This window comes from Giraffa tippelskirchi, chromosome 4, assembly GCF_054371585.1.
Source record: "Giraffa tippelskirchi isolate mGirTip1 chromosome 4, T2T-mGirTip1v1.2.pri, whole genome shotgun sequence".
NCBI lineage: Eukaryota > Metazoa > Chordata > Mammalia > Artiodactyla > Giraffidae > Giraffa > Giraffa tippelskirchi.
The window spans coordinates 157,972,505-157,987,867 of record NC_137278.1 but is presented as its reverse complement, the minus strand read 5'-3'; the positions used below and the strand labels follow the sequence as shown (position 1 = coordinate 157,987,867).

The 15,363-nt window shown below is 42.3% G+C and overlaps 1 protein-coding gene and 1 long non-coding RNA gene across 14 annotated transcripts in view; one reads left to right on the top strand and one right to left on the bottom strand.

Annotated features, from left to right (window-relative positions):
- The window catches only part of CCDC38 (coiled-coil domain containing 38), a 39,036-nt gene that overhangs the window by 7,090 nt on the left and 16,583 nt on the right, over positions 1–15,363 (top strand). For 4 of the 13 annotated variants that reach the window (XM_081595289.1, XM_081595288.1, XM_081595284.1 and 1 more), the window contains exons 3-10: positions 34–134; positions 1,226–1,391; positions 1,879–1,943; positions 5,935–6,098; positions 6,219–6,299; positions 10,752–10,906; positions 12,861–12,950; positions 14,728–14,785. In XM_081595289.1, the coding sequence (XP_081451415.1) occupies positions 34–134; positions 1,226–1,391; positions 1,879–1,943; positions 5,935–6,098; positions 6,219–6,299; positions 10,752–10,906; positions 12,861–12,950; positions 14,728–14,785 (880 nt within the window). Of the gene's footprint in view, positions 1–33; positions 135–1,225; positions 1,392–1,878; positions 1,944–5,934; positions 6,099–6,218; positions 6,300–10,751; positions 10,928–12,860; positions 12,951–14,727; positions 14,786–15,363 lie in introns of all 13 variants that reach the window. The other 9 variants (XM_081595287.1, XM_081595286.1, XM_081595281.1 and 6 more) reach the window with 3 other exon arrangements.
- LOC145546943 (uncharacterized) lies at positions 11,089–13,906 on the bottom strand. The gene is made up of 2 exons (XR_014083403.1): positions 11,884–13,906; positions 11,089–11,708 (listed from the first exon to the last, which is right to left on the bottom strand). It is a non-coding gene; the product is annotated as an uncharacterized LOC145546943 (long non-coding RNA).

The following is a 15,363-nucleotide window of genomic DNA, read 5'->3' as shown; positions in this document are numbered from 1 at the left end:
GAAGTTTTCTGTTTCCTTTTTTTTTTTTAATAGAGAAAGAAAAAGATGAAACGATCAAAAAGGACAGGCCATATAAGATCTTTTTTAGAGATCTCTTTCTTTTCAAAGAAAATGAAATGGCAGCAAAGAAAAGGGTAAGATAAGCCACAATTGCAATCAATGTTAGAATCATACCCTCTTAGCCATCACTTTTATGAACTTTGCTGGGTTGAGACATAGAGTCAGATGTCAGATTGCGTGTCTCCCACTATGCTAGGAGATTTATTAGGACAGCGTCCAGCCGTGGTAGGGAGCTAGCGATCACCACCTACTGGAGAATACAGGCACAGCACTACAATCTGGTATGACAGGTACAGTATACCCTATCCGTTGATTCTGATGCCCACATTTTCTGGCGTTTTCACATTTCTGAAATTGGGACTCAGCTACATAGATGGGATGCCATACAGCACTGGCACTGCATAAAATGATAGTGCATCTTACAAATGGCATCTTAGAGTTGAAATACAGTAACAGAAGCATGCATAGAGAAAGGGACACTTGTATTTGTCAGTGAAAAAAGGGAAGAGAGGGTGGTGGGAGCCATGATGGGGTATGTGTGCAGAGACTACTGAGGAAATAACAATAACTGAATCATTAAAAACAAGTCAGAATTTGCCAGGCAGATGCAAATAAGAGAATGCATATGTGTGTACTGGGGCGGAAGATGGAATAAAAGTGGAGGCAGAGGTGTCATTTTAAAATGAGCTGGTATGAAACTATGGCCAACTTCCCAACTATGCCTTGCAGTTAATCTCCCTGCTTGTATGATCAGACCCCACATCACTGCGTGATTTTATTTTTTGAATGTCTACTTGGGAGGTCTATTTGTTCTCAAGTTTTCAATGCCACAGAACCAATCCTTTTCAATCAGTGGAATCTCCAAGTGACCTGCATTCTGAGCTAGATGAAACTATGAAATTAAAACCAGATCACTTTCTAATCTCCTGTTTGTGAAGTTCATGTTTAATCAAGTTTGAATGTTCTTTCTTTGTGCTCAGCTTCCTACAAGAAGGGATTGAAAACCAGGCAAAACCTTTCAGACATGAGAACTTGAAGTTGCTTGTTTAACAAATTAGTACTGAGAAAAGGACTTGTTGCAAATGATATTTATATATGATCACTATTTTAAGACAACATCATTTTGGTACCTTAGAAATTCTGTTAAACTTTTTCACTTGGCCAGGAAAAGTTTCTGAACCGCAGCATGAAAGTCTACCAAAAGTCTACTTTTTCATCACGAATGAAGAATCGTTCACACCTGGGCCAAATAGCAATCTTCGCCGACACAGGTGGTGCCTCAGTTGAACGACTAGGGCTAGATCCCACTCTTATTCTCAGATTAACAGAAAGTAAGTCTAAATTACTGTTTGTTTAAGAATATCATTTTGAATATTTACTGTTAATGTCAGGTAACTGTATGAAAAAGAGGCGAATGCTGGGTAATAGAGTGATATATACAGTGACTATACCTTCTGCCACTTGTTAGCTGTGTGATCTTGGACAAGCTTTGTGACATCTCTGAGCTTCAGGACCTCACACACAGGATGGGGATAGTAACAAGAACCTTATTGGAGGTATTAATAGAATTAAGTTAAATTATGGATGCAAAGAGTTTAGTGAAGTTCCTGGAATATGGACTTAAAATAAATGATAGTTATTATAATATTGTTAAAGTAACTTTTCAGCGGCCAGGAAAAAAGTTTTTCTAAAAGTATAGTTATTTTTAAAACTCAGATACATATTGTATGCAATAACTTAATTATATAGCCTTTATTTTACATAACATCTCTGAAGGATAATGAACCAAACCTAAGTCTATTTCAATTTTCTTTAAAGGTGCAGACACAAAAAGGACCATCCGTGAATTTATTAATGACCAGAGAGACAGGTTTATGCTTGAGGTAGTTAAAATAATTTCTTTCTCCTGTTAGCCGAATTGAAGACTTCCTGAATGGCACTGCCACATTTTCACCTGGACGTTTTACTTTCCCATGACAGGCCCCAGTTCCATCGCCCCTCCTACCCTAAAGCCTCTTCCAGACCCATTTCAATCAGGCTTTTGTTCTCATCATTCCACCAACGCCACTTCTATTGCCCAATTCAGTCATTTTAGTCTTCCTTCTACTTCTAGAATCTGTTGGCCCAAGTGATCATCCTCACCTGAAACACTTTTCTTCAGCTGGTTTCCAGGACCCTCTATGTCCTGGTTCTTCCACAGCACTGACAGCTCACTCCTTCACAGTTTTCTTGTTCCTCTGTGCCCTGATCTTAAAATGCTAGAATACCCCAGGGCTCATACTTCACCTTACACTCTTATCCACCCTCCTTCAGGCTGGAGGCTTTAAATCCTACCATCCTATTAAGAGCTTCCAAATTTACTTCTGATTTTCCTTCCTGAACTCCAGACTCACCAGTGCAACTCAGGACCAATGACTATAACCGTAGTTCTTAACATCTCTACTAATGCTCCATAGGGATGTCAGACTTAACATTTCCAAAACCTCCCTTGTTATCCTTTCCCCTGCGTCTGCAAATCTGAATCTCAAGCAGTGTTTCCTATCTCTGTCAACAGCAATTCCACTTTTCCAGTTACTTTGACCCAAAATATTGGGGTTATCCTCAATTCCTCCTTCTTACAACCCACATCCAAATACCCTTTGGGATATTTTTTTTTCCAAATGTATCTATAATCACACTACTTTTCATGACCTCCTCTGCTGCCACTGTAGTTCATGACACCAGTAGCTCTTGCATGATTATTATTATAACTTCTGAGCACTAGTCTCCTGCTTCCACTTTTGCTCCCTGTAGTCAGTCTGTCCCCTGCCCCTCCTCTGCTGAAGAGGTGACTTTTCTAGCCCCCAGCTCTGCTCACTCTCTGACCTCCTTCCTACCACCCTCTGCGTTGCTCACTCTATTTCAGCCACGCTGGCTTCCTTGCTGTTCCTGGGACACACCAGTCACACTCTCCCTCAGGATCTTTGCACAGGAGGCTTTTCCTTCTGGGAAGAAGATTCCTCTTTGAGATATCTACATGATTTGCTCCCTACTTCCTTCCAGTCTCTGTTAACTTTTCACTGTATCGGGGAGTCTTTCCTGGGCTATACATGGTGTTACTCTCCTGTCCTTGCCCACTGGACCACTTATTCCCCTTTAATCGACATCTCCCTCTGCTAGAATGAATACCTCACAAAAGCAATCCATTTTATTCTGTTCACTGCTCCAATAGAACCATTAAAACAGAACTGGCACACAGTAAGCACCCAATAACTGCTTGGCAAATGAAGTAATGGTGGCTCAGGCGGTAAAGTGTCTTGCTTACAATGAGGGAGACCTGGGTTTGATCCCTGGGTCGGGAAGATCCTCTGCAGAAGGCAATGGCAACCCACTCCAGCACTCTTGCCTGGAAAATCCTATGGACGGAGGAGCCTGGTAGGCTACAGTCCATGGGGTCGCAAAGAGTCGGACATGGCTGAGCGACTTCCCTTTCACATGTGGAGTATCTAACTTTTGGGTTTTTTTCTTTAATCTTTTATTTTACATCCATTCATATTTAGAAATACTGTTATTTTTTTTTAAATCAATTCATTGATTATTTATTTTGGCTGCCCTGGGTCTTTGTTGTAGTGCATGGGCTTCTCACCATGGTGGCTTATCTTGTGGAGCACAGGCTTCGTCGTCTGAGGCATGTGGGATCTTCCCGGACCCAGGATCTAACCTGTGTCCCCTGCACTGGCAGGTGGATTCTTATCCACTGCACCACCAGTGAAGTCCTGGTTGTTGTTTATTTAAAGTTATCTCATTTCCACATTCTAATCCATTCATATTATAATGTTTGTGGCTTTGTTTATACTTTATTGTTCATGCATAGTATTAAAAACACAAGTAGATTCTTACATTATGTAGTAAAAAAAACACCAAAAACAAAACAGAATCTAGCTATCAAAGTTGCATTGGAGGATCTAAACAGGGTGCTTTGAGGCTGGTTAAACACTCCCCCACCCCACTCCCCCAGCCCCGTGCTCCCCCTGACCCTGGGGCTGGCCTGGAGGAATCCTTGGACCCTGACTCTCCCATGGTACTTCCTATAGGAAAGCCTTTGTGATTGCCGACAATCCAATTTCCCAAGGCCCAGAAAGTACTGGAGGACACTGTTCAGTTCAGTTCAGTCGTTCAGTCGTGTCCAACTCTTTGCGACCCCATGAATTGAAGCACGCCAGGCCTCTCTGTCCATCACCAACTCCCGGAGTCTACCCAAACCCATGTACATCGAGTCGGTGATGCCATCCAACCATCTCATCCTCTGTCGTCCCCTTCTCCTCCTGCCCCCAATCCTACCCAGCATCAGGGTCTTTTCCAATGAGTCAACTCCTCGCATGAGGTGGCCAAAGTATTGGAGTTTCAGCTTCAACATCAGTCCTTCCAATGAACACCCAGGATTGATCTCCTTTAGGATGGATTGATTGGATCTCCTTGCAGTCCAAGGGACTCTCAAGAGTCTTCTCCAACACCACAGTTCAAAAGCATCAATTCTTTGGCGCTCAGCTTTCTTTATAGTCCAACTCTCACATCCATACATGACTACTGGAAAAACCATAGCTTTGACTAGACGGACTTTTGTTGGCAAAGTAATGTCTCTGCTTTTAAATATGCTATCTAGGTTGGCCATAACCTTCCTTCCAAGGAGTAAGCGTCTTTTAATTTCATGGCTGCAATCACCATCTGCAGTGATTTTGGAGCCCAAAAAGATAAAGTCTGCCACTGTTTCCACTGTTTCCCCATCTATTTCCCATGAAGTGATGGGACCAGATGCCATGATCTTAGTTTTCTGAATGTTGAGCTTTAAGCCAACTTTTTCACTCTCCTCTTTCACTTTCATCAAGAGGCTCTTTAGTTCTTCTTCGCTTTCTGCCATAAGGGTGGTGTCATCTGCATATCTGAGGTTATTGATATTTCTCCTGGCAATCTTGATTCCAGCTTGTGTTTCTTCCAGCCCAGTGTTTCTCATGATGTACTCTGCATCTAAGTTAAATAAGCAGGGTGACAATATACAGCCTTGACATACTCCTTTTCCTATTTGGAACCAGTCTGTTGTTCCATGTCCAGTTCTAACTGTTGCTTCCTGACCTGCATACAGGTTTCTCAAGAGACAGGTCAGATGGTCTAGTATTCCCATCTCTTTCAGAATTTTCCACAGTTTATTGTGATCCACACAGTCAAAGGCTTTGGCATAGTCAATAAAAGGGGTAACACTAAATGGACCTGCTTTTTGAAGAAATATGGAACATGCCCCTACTCCCCTTTTTAGGATAGAGCCTGAGGAGACACATAGCTATTTTTATTTGTGGGGCTATTTTGGAACAATATCAAGCCTCTTCATAAAAGTGAAAGAGAGGCATTAGTCTCCCTTCTGCTGCTGCTGCTGCTGCTGCTAAGTCGCTTCAGTCGTGTCCCACTCTGTGCGACCCCATAGACAGCAGCCCACCAGGCTCCACCGTCCCTGGGATTCTCCAGGCAAGAACACTGGAGTGGATTGCCATTTCCTTCTCCAATGCATGAAAGTGAAAAGTGAAAGTGAAGTCGCTCAGTCGTGTCTGACTCTTAGCGACCCCAGGGACTGCAGCCTACCAGGCTCCTCCGTCCATGGGATTTTCCAGACAAGAGTACTGGAGTGGGGTGCCATTGCCTTCTCCAGTCTCCCTTCTAACTATCCTGAAAATAGAATTCCTTCATGAAATGAAGGCCACAGCCCCAAGTTTCACACACTATTATTTCTAATACAAATGATCACAGACCAGGCACATTATTTTTCCCCTTTGTTATGAGACCTTTGAAATGTGCTAGAAATGTGGAATCATGTTCTTGATGCACTTGTGTTTTCAATATTCCCAGTATGCTCTGTCAACCAAAAAAAACACCATTCAAAGGTTTGAAAAACACACAGCAATGAAGGAAAGGCAACTCATGAAAGCAGAAAAAAAGCTGGAAGAAGACGCGATAGCCTTTGAAGAGTTCCTTCGAGAAAACGACCAGAGATCTGTAGATGCTCTCAAAATGTTCGTTTTTTTTTTCCCCCCCATTTTGGCCAAATCGCTTTTTACTCCCTTCTTTCTTCTTTTTAGTTTCTCAGAACACGGCCCAATACAAAACAGACTAACAAATCTGTTCCTTTTCAGTGCAGCGCAGGAAACTATAAACAAACTGCAAATGACAGCGGAACTCAAGAAGGCGAGTTTGGAGATCCAGTCGGTGAAAAGGTGAGGCTGGGCCTGTCTTCTACCCATCATTTGTCCCTGCCCCCACTGAAACCTACTGGTGCCTGGCAAGACCTCAGGGGGACTAATCCTGATCAGTTGGTGATTTCATAAGTATGAACACATTTTAAAAACAAGTAATTTGTTGATCAAGGATTGTCTCTACCTGGGGACCAGGATACAGTAACCTCTGGCTGAAAAGTTTCTCTAACTTGTCATTACAAGATATTAGCTGAAAAGAAGGAAACCAATGTTAGAGGTAAACAAATTATTTCCTAAATATTCTCTTTTCTTCATTCTAAGGCACTGTTCCCCCCCCTCCCCCATTTTAACACCTCTGAATTTAGGATGCTTTTAATATTTTTACAAATTATCTTACAATTATAATTGGCAGTATTTTTTATATTTGTACTTACACTTGGTTGAAATTAACATTGACATTAAAACGAGGATTTTATGTAGCAATATTTTCTTAGGTCAGTTTCCCAAGGCAATAGAACTAAAAGCAAAAATAAACAAATGGGACCAAATGATGCAACCAACAAGAGCTTAATTTCTAAAATATACAAATAGCTCATACAACTCAATAACAAAAAACAATCCAGTCAAAAATGGGCAGAAGACCTAAATAGACATTTAGAAGAAGACATGCAGATGGCCAACAGGCACATGAAAAGATGGCCAACATCATTAATTATTAGAGAAATGCAAATCAAAAGTACAGAGTATTACCTCACACTGGTCAGAATGGCCATCATTAAAAAGTCTACAAATAACATATGCTGGAAAGGGTGTGGAGAAAATGGAACCCTTCTGCACAGTTAGTGGGAATGTAAATTGGTGCAGCCACTGTAGGAAACAGTACGACGTTTCCTCAAAAAACTAAAACAGAGCTGCCCAGTGATCCTGAAATCCTACTCCTGGGCATAAATCTAGAGAAAACTGCAATTTGGAAAGACAAATGCATCCCAGTGTTCACTGCAGCACTATTTACAGTAGCCAAGACATGGGAACAACCTCAATGTCCATCGACAGATGAATGGATAAAGAAGATGTGGTATATGTACACAATGGAATACTACTCAGCCATAAAAATGCATGAAATAATGCCATTTACAGCAACATGGATGGACCTAGAGATTACCATACTAAGTCAGTCAGAAAAAGACAAATATCATATATCACCTATATGTAGAATCTAAAATATGACACAAATGACCTTATCTCTGAAATAGAAATAGACTCACAGACAGGGAACAAAGTTATGGTTGCCAGGGGGCAGGGTGTGGGAGAAGGACTGGAGTTTGGAATTAGCAGATACAAACTCATACACAGAATGAATAATAAGTTCGTAACTATACAGCACAGGGAACTATATTCAATGTCCTGTGATAATGAATATGAAAAAGAATGTATATATAACTGAATCACTTTGCTGTACCGTAGAAATTAACAACATGTAAATCAATTATACTTCAATAAATTTTTTTTAAAAAGAGGTAAACACTGGGCTCCCAAGGAGGAGCCAAATGTAGTAAGTCAAGATCATCATTAGGCTCTGACTTCAGGCAAGATAGGCTTTTTCTGAGTCTTACCTTGAACCTTAAATTTACACCTGTTCTAAAAATTCTTATTCTGATATAAAGACCCAATATGGTTTTGCTGCTGAAAAAAATGCAAAGTTAGAAAAGCCAGTCAAATGTCTTCTACCTGCTTTCTCTTGATCTGAGGAAAGTTGATATTCACAGTGCAAGGCAGAGCTGATGGTGGGACAGCCAGGACTACTCCATGTGGGAGCCTGTCCTCTGGGGGAAAACAAGCCCCCAGTGAACTTGGAGCTCTGCCGCTGGCCGACTGCATTGTCTCCCATCGTTGTGCTTAAAGCACTTTGCTTCTTGGCCAGCAAAAACATGGAAGAGCCTGGAACAACTGCCATGAGCAAATGCCTGCTGCCTTTTCCCAGCCTCCATAGATTGGCCCGAACGTCAGTCTTACAAGAGGCTTGGGGTCCATGGGATGCTGCAATGCTGGCTGCACCTGGAAAACCTTGTGCTCATGGGAGATGATGGAAAGCACCAGGGTTTGCCAATCTGGGGCCCAGAGCACATGCTGCTCCTTTATAGGGAGCACCTGGGCACACTCGATTCTGGCCCCCTCAATGGACTTTCCGCCTCAGTGCTGGTTCTGAGGGTCAGCTTGCCCCTCTGAGAATGGACAAGCAAGAGACAGTGTGCAAGCAAGCAACTCTGAAATCAACACCCCAGATTTCACACCCAAGAGAATAGTCTATGCATCGCAAACCTCTAAGAAAATGCCTTCTCACCCTCCTCCCTGAAAAATAGCAGAGGGAAATCAGTCAGTCTTGGGAGGTGTGAGAAAGCAAGAACTGTACCGTGCAGGAACCAATTCCAAATCCTAGTCTGGTTTCTGGAAAGAAGCAAGTAAATGCGTAGTGACTATTCACAACTTGGCTGTAAGAACTCCATGAAGAAGCCAGTGAGAAGTCAGAGATGGCCAGCGTGGATGTGAAGCTTCCTGTAGGGAACACTGAGCAGCTTTCCATTAGGTGATTGCCAAGGACTGTGGCCTGAAAGTCACCCACGCTCCCAGCTGCCGAGGAAGCTCCCAGCAGCTTCAAGACTAGCCAGTTTGGCCAGAGGCTCCTAATAGTTTCCCCTCTGTGTGCTAAGGGTAGGCTTGCTTACTGCAGAGGCATCTTTGAAAGTCCAGCCTGTCTCACTCGCCAGTTTGGAAAACTTACCTGATGAGGGGGAGGGTGAAAGAGGTCACTGTACCACCTTGCAAAAAGTGAAGGGAGGAGGCTGTCTTAGTTCAGTCAGAGATGAATGTGAGAGAGGAATTCAGGAAGATAGAGGCTGAAATATACAAACCCTCACTTCCTTTCTGAGGGGATTATTTTTCCTAGATGACCAAAACATTTTACCTCCCTGGCAGAGATACAAACAAGCTCCTCTAGACACCTGGGCTATTTCTAGGTGGAATGCACTCAGCCCAGGGCGTCTGTATAGCCCCTGGCCTTCAGCACCACCACTTATGTTTGTTCCTCCAAGCAAACTTTCCTTTTATGTAGAGAGAGGCTTACAAGCAGTTCAGTGCTAACTCCCTGCTAGTTTGGCTCACACAAAAGGGCCGAAATTCTCAGTGAGGGAAAACCAAAATAATTTGTCCAGCTATATAGAATTCCTTTAATTCAAGAACATGATATGTCTCACTGGGATGGAGGATGTTCCTGCTTTACACTCTTTTGTTTCTCCCTTATCCTCTCACCTCAAAGGAGGTGAGGAATCAGGGCTGGTTCCATTAAGAATACACACCTGTATTAATACCGTTAGGCAATCATATTAGGCTCAGGTGAAAGCAAACAAACAAAACCAGAAAAAACACCCCACACCTCCGTTAATGTAAGTCTTCTATAGAATGAGGGCCCTCATTCATATCTGGCTTAATAAAGTTTTGCTAACCCTGTCATCCAGTCCGAACACATAAAACAGCCAGATGTAGATAAACAGAGACAAACAACAAAATTCAAAGGCCTGAGACTCTAACCCCATCCTTCAAGTACCTCAGTGGCTACAACCTTTTATACTGTCTCCCGTAGGGTGGGACTCTAATACGTGATCTTAGCCTTGGGACTCTAACCCAGCAAAAATCTCCCCAGGGTGGGGCTCTAACCCATAATTCTGAGAAGGTTATTAGACAGGCACAGGTGTATTTTAGTGAGGTTACTCACCCCAAAGACGTCTGATTTGGGAGTTGCTGCTTTTCTCAAAAGTGAAAGTAGTGCCAAGGAGCCTGGCATGCCAGGCTGGAGGAGCAGGAACCCGATGGCTGACCCTCTAGACAAATTTGGCCTACGTGGTCACTCTGGTGGCGAGGGCACAAACTCCACTAGGGGCCACAGTACCTCTGGCTTCATAAGACCTAGGTCCCTTTGTGGTTCACCAAAGGTGTTCCAGGCAAGGACTTGCTGCCTGATGTACACAGAAGCCAATACTATGGCACCAGCTTTTGAGAAAAGAAAGAGCTTTATTGAGAGGTTGACTGACTAGGAAAGAGATAGATTTGAGAGGCTTGCCTCCTGTCTTCTTGCTGGTCAATCTCAAGAATGTCCTTTCTTTTCTCAAAAGCTGGTGCCATGATATTGGCATCTATGCACGTTGGGTAGTGAGCCATTAACCAGTAAGTCGATCATCAGTCTCTTCTAAATGTGCCTATCCTTGGGCATTTTTGTTCAAATAACATTCCTACAGGTTTCTTGCCTCTCGTCTCATATCTTATTGAAGTCCCTATTTTTACGGCCATATTTACAATATTTGTTAAGCAAATTATTATTCAAATACATGATCAAGAGAATGACTTTTGTAAAACCTATTTAAAAAATGAACATGCTTTCATAAGGGTATATCTAACCATATCTATTTTTCTTTTGAGTAGTGAAATAGCAAAAACAGAATTCCTCCTTAGAGAGTACATGAAATACGGATTTTTTCTGCTGAAACTGTCTCCAAAACAATGGCAAATCCAGCAAGCAATGAAAAGGGTGTCAAGGAGTAAAGAAAATGTGAATGTCATGCTTCCAGGTACAACAAGTAAGTCCCATATTCAATTAAGTACATATCCTAATTCTAAAATATTCTGCTTCAGTGTTTGTTATTAAATAGTTTTTTATTTTAGGCAGACTCTGAACAATCCCACTAACTCTGATATTATAAATTATTAATTTGGAAACTCAGGTTAATTTCAAATATGAAGCAATAAAAATATATACATGGAAAAGTAGAAAATATTTTATTTGTAGATAGTGAGAATAGCATACCTACAAACCTCTCCCCAATAAAAAACCTGAAAAACAATTTGACTTGTTAAAACATTCTGTAGAGTAATTGGACACAAAGTCAATTATACTTTATTAACCTACTATATTAAGCTAAATAGGTTAACTTTATTTATTTATTTATTTTTATCATGCATGTGTAATTGTTTATTTTTTTAAAATTACTTTATCTATTTTTTAACTTACAATATTGTATTTGTTTTGCCATACATTGACATGAATCCACCATGGGTGTACATGCGTTCCCCTTCCAGAACCCCCCTCCCACCTCCCTTCCCATCCCATCCCTCCGAGTCATCCCGGTGCACCAGCCCTGAGCACCCTATAGAAAATATACAAGGAAGTTAAATTCAAGAAAGCAATAATAACCTTCAATGTGTGACCAGGAGATTTGACAAATGAGAAATATGTTATCAGATAGGAAGACTGATTTTGTAAAGTTGCCAATTTTTCTGAAATTCATGTATAAGCTTTATGGAAGTATAATAAAAATGTTACCAAAAATTCATCAGAGAGTTGGATTAGGTAGATCTTTGCACGATGATTCTGAGGTTCATCTAGAAAGATACAGAAATACTTTTGAACTGAGAAGGTGAGGATGGGTGTGTTACTTATCCTTTAAGACGTTATATAACATATTATCACAGTCTCAAAAATGAAAACTGTATGGTACTGGCATTAAGAAGTTCAGTGGAAAAGGAATAGATCCTATTATATGTAAGAATTTCATACGTAAGTGATGAATGTAGGGTCACAAATCAGAGATGAAGACAGACTTCCAGCAACATTGGGGTAACAAGGACCAGACACATCCTCTTGCCTGAAAAACATAGGAAACAACAATTTTAAGACATCAGACATCAAGGAGCAAAACAAAGTAATCCCTGAGAGAAGGGAAACACATGAGTTGAGCCCTGTGCTGGCCTCAGGGCCCTGCCTGGAGAACACTTCCAGGACTCAGTGAGGCAGAGGGGGGCCTCAGCAGTCTCTGTGGATGGAGAAGACAGGGCTGGGGGTAGGGAGGCCATGGTGGCTGGAGTTCCCCGAGCAGAGTACTGGAGGGGAGAAAGCCACACAGAAAGAGGGTTCTCTTGATCTGCACACTCGTCAGCTGAGAACCCATCCTGAGCCTTAGGGGTGAGAGCACTTATACTACTGAAAGCTGCAAACTACAAATCAGGGAGACTCTTTTCCCCTGAGAGCCGTTTGTTAAGCCTTTATTAGCACACCAGGGGTGGCCGCCCTGCTCAGCTGCCTCGTGTCTCTCACTGTGCTGCGTGTGCTGAGATGAGATCGTGTGTATCAAGTGTCAAGCACAGTAATGACATTGGGTTAAACTCAATATGTGATGCTTGACAAGAGCAGCTTAGGATTCAGTGCTCCTAGACTTGTCCTCTAACTCGAGGATGCTCAGAAAGTGCTGAGTCTCAGTCCAGAGGGTTGAATGGTTAACACCGGGATTTTAGAAGTTCTGATAGACTGACGTGGGAAAGAGACTTCTTCAGGCCCTCTAGGTTTGTTCTCATCCATCCTGCCTTCTCCAGAGACCAGCCCTGGCCATCTGTATAATACAGATGCTGGTTACCATGCCCCCATCTTACATTTCTGTTCCTGGAAATTTTCACAATAACTCGGCCTTCACCCTGAAACAAAGCTCTCATTCGCAGAAGTGTTCACTCACCCCAACTTGTAATTATTTTCCATTCTAGAATTAAGTGCAAGGAGAAGAGAGGGTACCATTGACGAGTCCAGGAGGACATCATTTTCGGAAGATTCTTCTCTGGGAAGACATAGCCAAGGTAACACTGGAGCTTTGGCACTTCACCCACAAAAGTCAAGTCAGAGAAGGTGCCCATCTCAAAGTGGAGATGCAGGACCTATAAACTAAGCTGAAAAACAGAGCCTGGTGTCCACATCACCCTTAATCCTGGGGAGCTAGGTGTTCTGTTTCTCTCTCTCCAGACATTATTATAAAACTCAGAGAGGTGGGTGAATGAATAGAACTGGCAGAGAAGTCAGGGGCAGAGGATCTGGTACAAGTTGTCCCTGGCTGACTAGCACATCCTCTGATGTCCTTCCTGGCTGGGCTTCCTCATTCCTGTGGTTCAAGCCTGCCATCTGGCGTTGGTGGACCAATTCCCAGGGCCCAACAATCCAGGCCAATGGCAACCAGGTGACTGTCATTGGCCAGTGACTCAGGGAAGTAACTGGGAAGACTGAGGAAGCTCTACCATGCTCATAATCAACTCTAAGGACACTTTCAACCTCAACCCCTGCCCAACCCCTGCCCTGTAGTCATTCAACGCCCACAGGCAAGCTGACTTCCAGTGACTCTATTTCTCCTTTATCCTGGTGCCAACCATCAGAGGTATTTAGTGGTAGGGGTAAAGCTCAACCATACAATTTGCCTGCCCAGAAACAACCCTGGCATAAGTACACTTGGCCAGCTGATTGAAAAGGTGGATTCTTTCAGAGTGTGAGGCCAATTTGGACCCAAATTATTTAAGACATACTACTTTGCTTGTTAGAGGTCTGGTGTAGGGTGCAGGGGAGGGGAGTGTAGAGGAAGTGGGTGGTGGGATCCATGTTTTCTTCTTTTTAAAATCTTGAATATAGGAGTCACTCAGTTTGAATAGCATCCCTTCCCAAGACATTTTTAGTAATATGTGTTCCAGGATCAGCTTAAAAACTTAAGATGCTCATTTACGATGGTGCTAGAATCCACCGGTTCTTTGTCCATTTTCTTTCCTTCCCCCACTCACCTTGGATATACTGGAGGCATACTATGTATCAGCAACTTTTCAAGACTCCAAGTACACAAAGATGAATAGGATATAGTTCTGCATGCTAGAACTATACAAATACAATGTAATGGGACAAATGATACAGCAGTGATGGTGAGGGGTCTGAGGGCAAAAACCAAAAATGTGATCTCTCCCTAAGGCATTCAGAAAAGTCTTTAAGAGGAGGTGACATCTGGGCTGGATTTTGAAGAATAAATGGGACTTTCCAAGTAGAGGGATTGGGGAGTGAGGCCTGCAGTGGTTTCAAGACAGAATAGCAGGAAGGGTGGTTGGAAGCCACAAAAGCTCGGACATGAGGAAGCATGACCTGGGGGCCAGTGGATGCAGAGATCCAAGACCAGTTGCCCACTTCTCAGTTTCAGACCATGGTCAGACCCAGACATTGGTAATAACTAAACTCCACCATTTTTATTTTTTATCTTGATCTTTTAAAATCTGTGATTAAAAATATATATGATTAGGTAACAAGAGAACTGTGATTTATATTCACCATTTATGTCCCTGATTTGTTTCATGTTTTAGACAACATGTACCCATCCCCACCCCAAACAGTGATTTCTGATTTTATGCTTGGAATCGAAAGTCAGTAGAATAAAACAGCACCATTTTCTATATGATTGTTTCTAATAATAATTTTTTTTTAAGTAATGGGCATATCAGTACAGAAAAATGAATCACTCTCACCAAATAGCAAGCACTCATTCCTAACTACATGTTCTTTTCACCTCCACCATTACCAATGATGTGGACTTCACCTGGACATTCTGAATAGCAAGATCACGCAAGAGGACCACTCCCAACCTAGAGGAAAAGAAATCATCCGTATCAAAGTACAGTACATATTGATTACCTCTCTTGGAAATGGTGTATTTTTTTTTTTAAGCAAATATCTCTTTTAGCCTTTCTTCAACATATGTGCTATGTATCCATACCCACCATAAGAGATGCTGGAGGAAAAAAAAAAAAGATTCTGGAGGTAGTGGTTGCCATTTCTATGTGCTCGGTGGGTGTCCAAGTTCTCACAGTCTTCCTGCATCCTTTGATGAGGGCCTACATCTGCTATTCGCAGAAATCACCCACACCCTGCCTCTTGGGTCTTTGCCTCTTAGAATCCACTGCCCAGTTGTTTTTGATCTACACTGCTGACTCATGTGTTTGCAAATTTACCATGTCATTCAAAATTGCTGCTATAGGACTAGAAAGCACTTTTTGTTTGTTTCTTCCCTTACTTGATTATTGATTCATTTATATTCATTATTTCAGAAAGTGGTAGTTCTCCACCCTAGCTACCCTGAAGTGAAGTGAAAGTCACTCAGTTGTGTCTGACTCTTTGCGACTCCATGGACTATACAGTCCATGGAATTCTCCAGGCCAGAATACTGGAGTGGGTAGACTTTCCCTTCCCCAG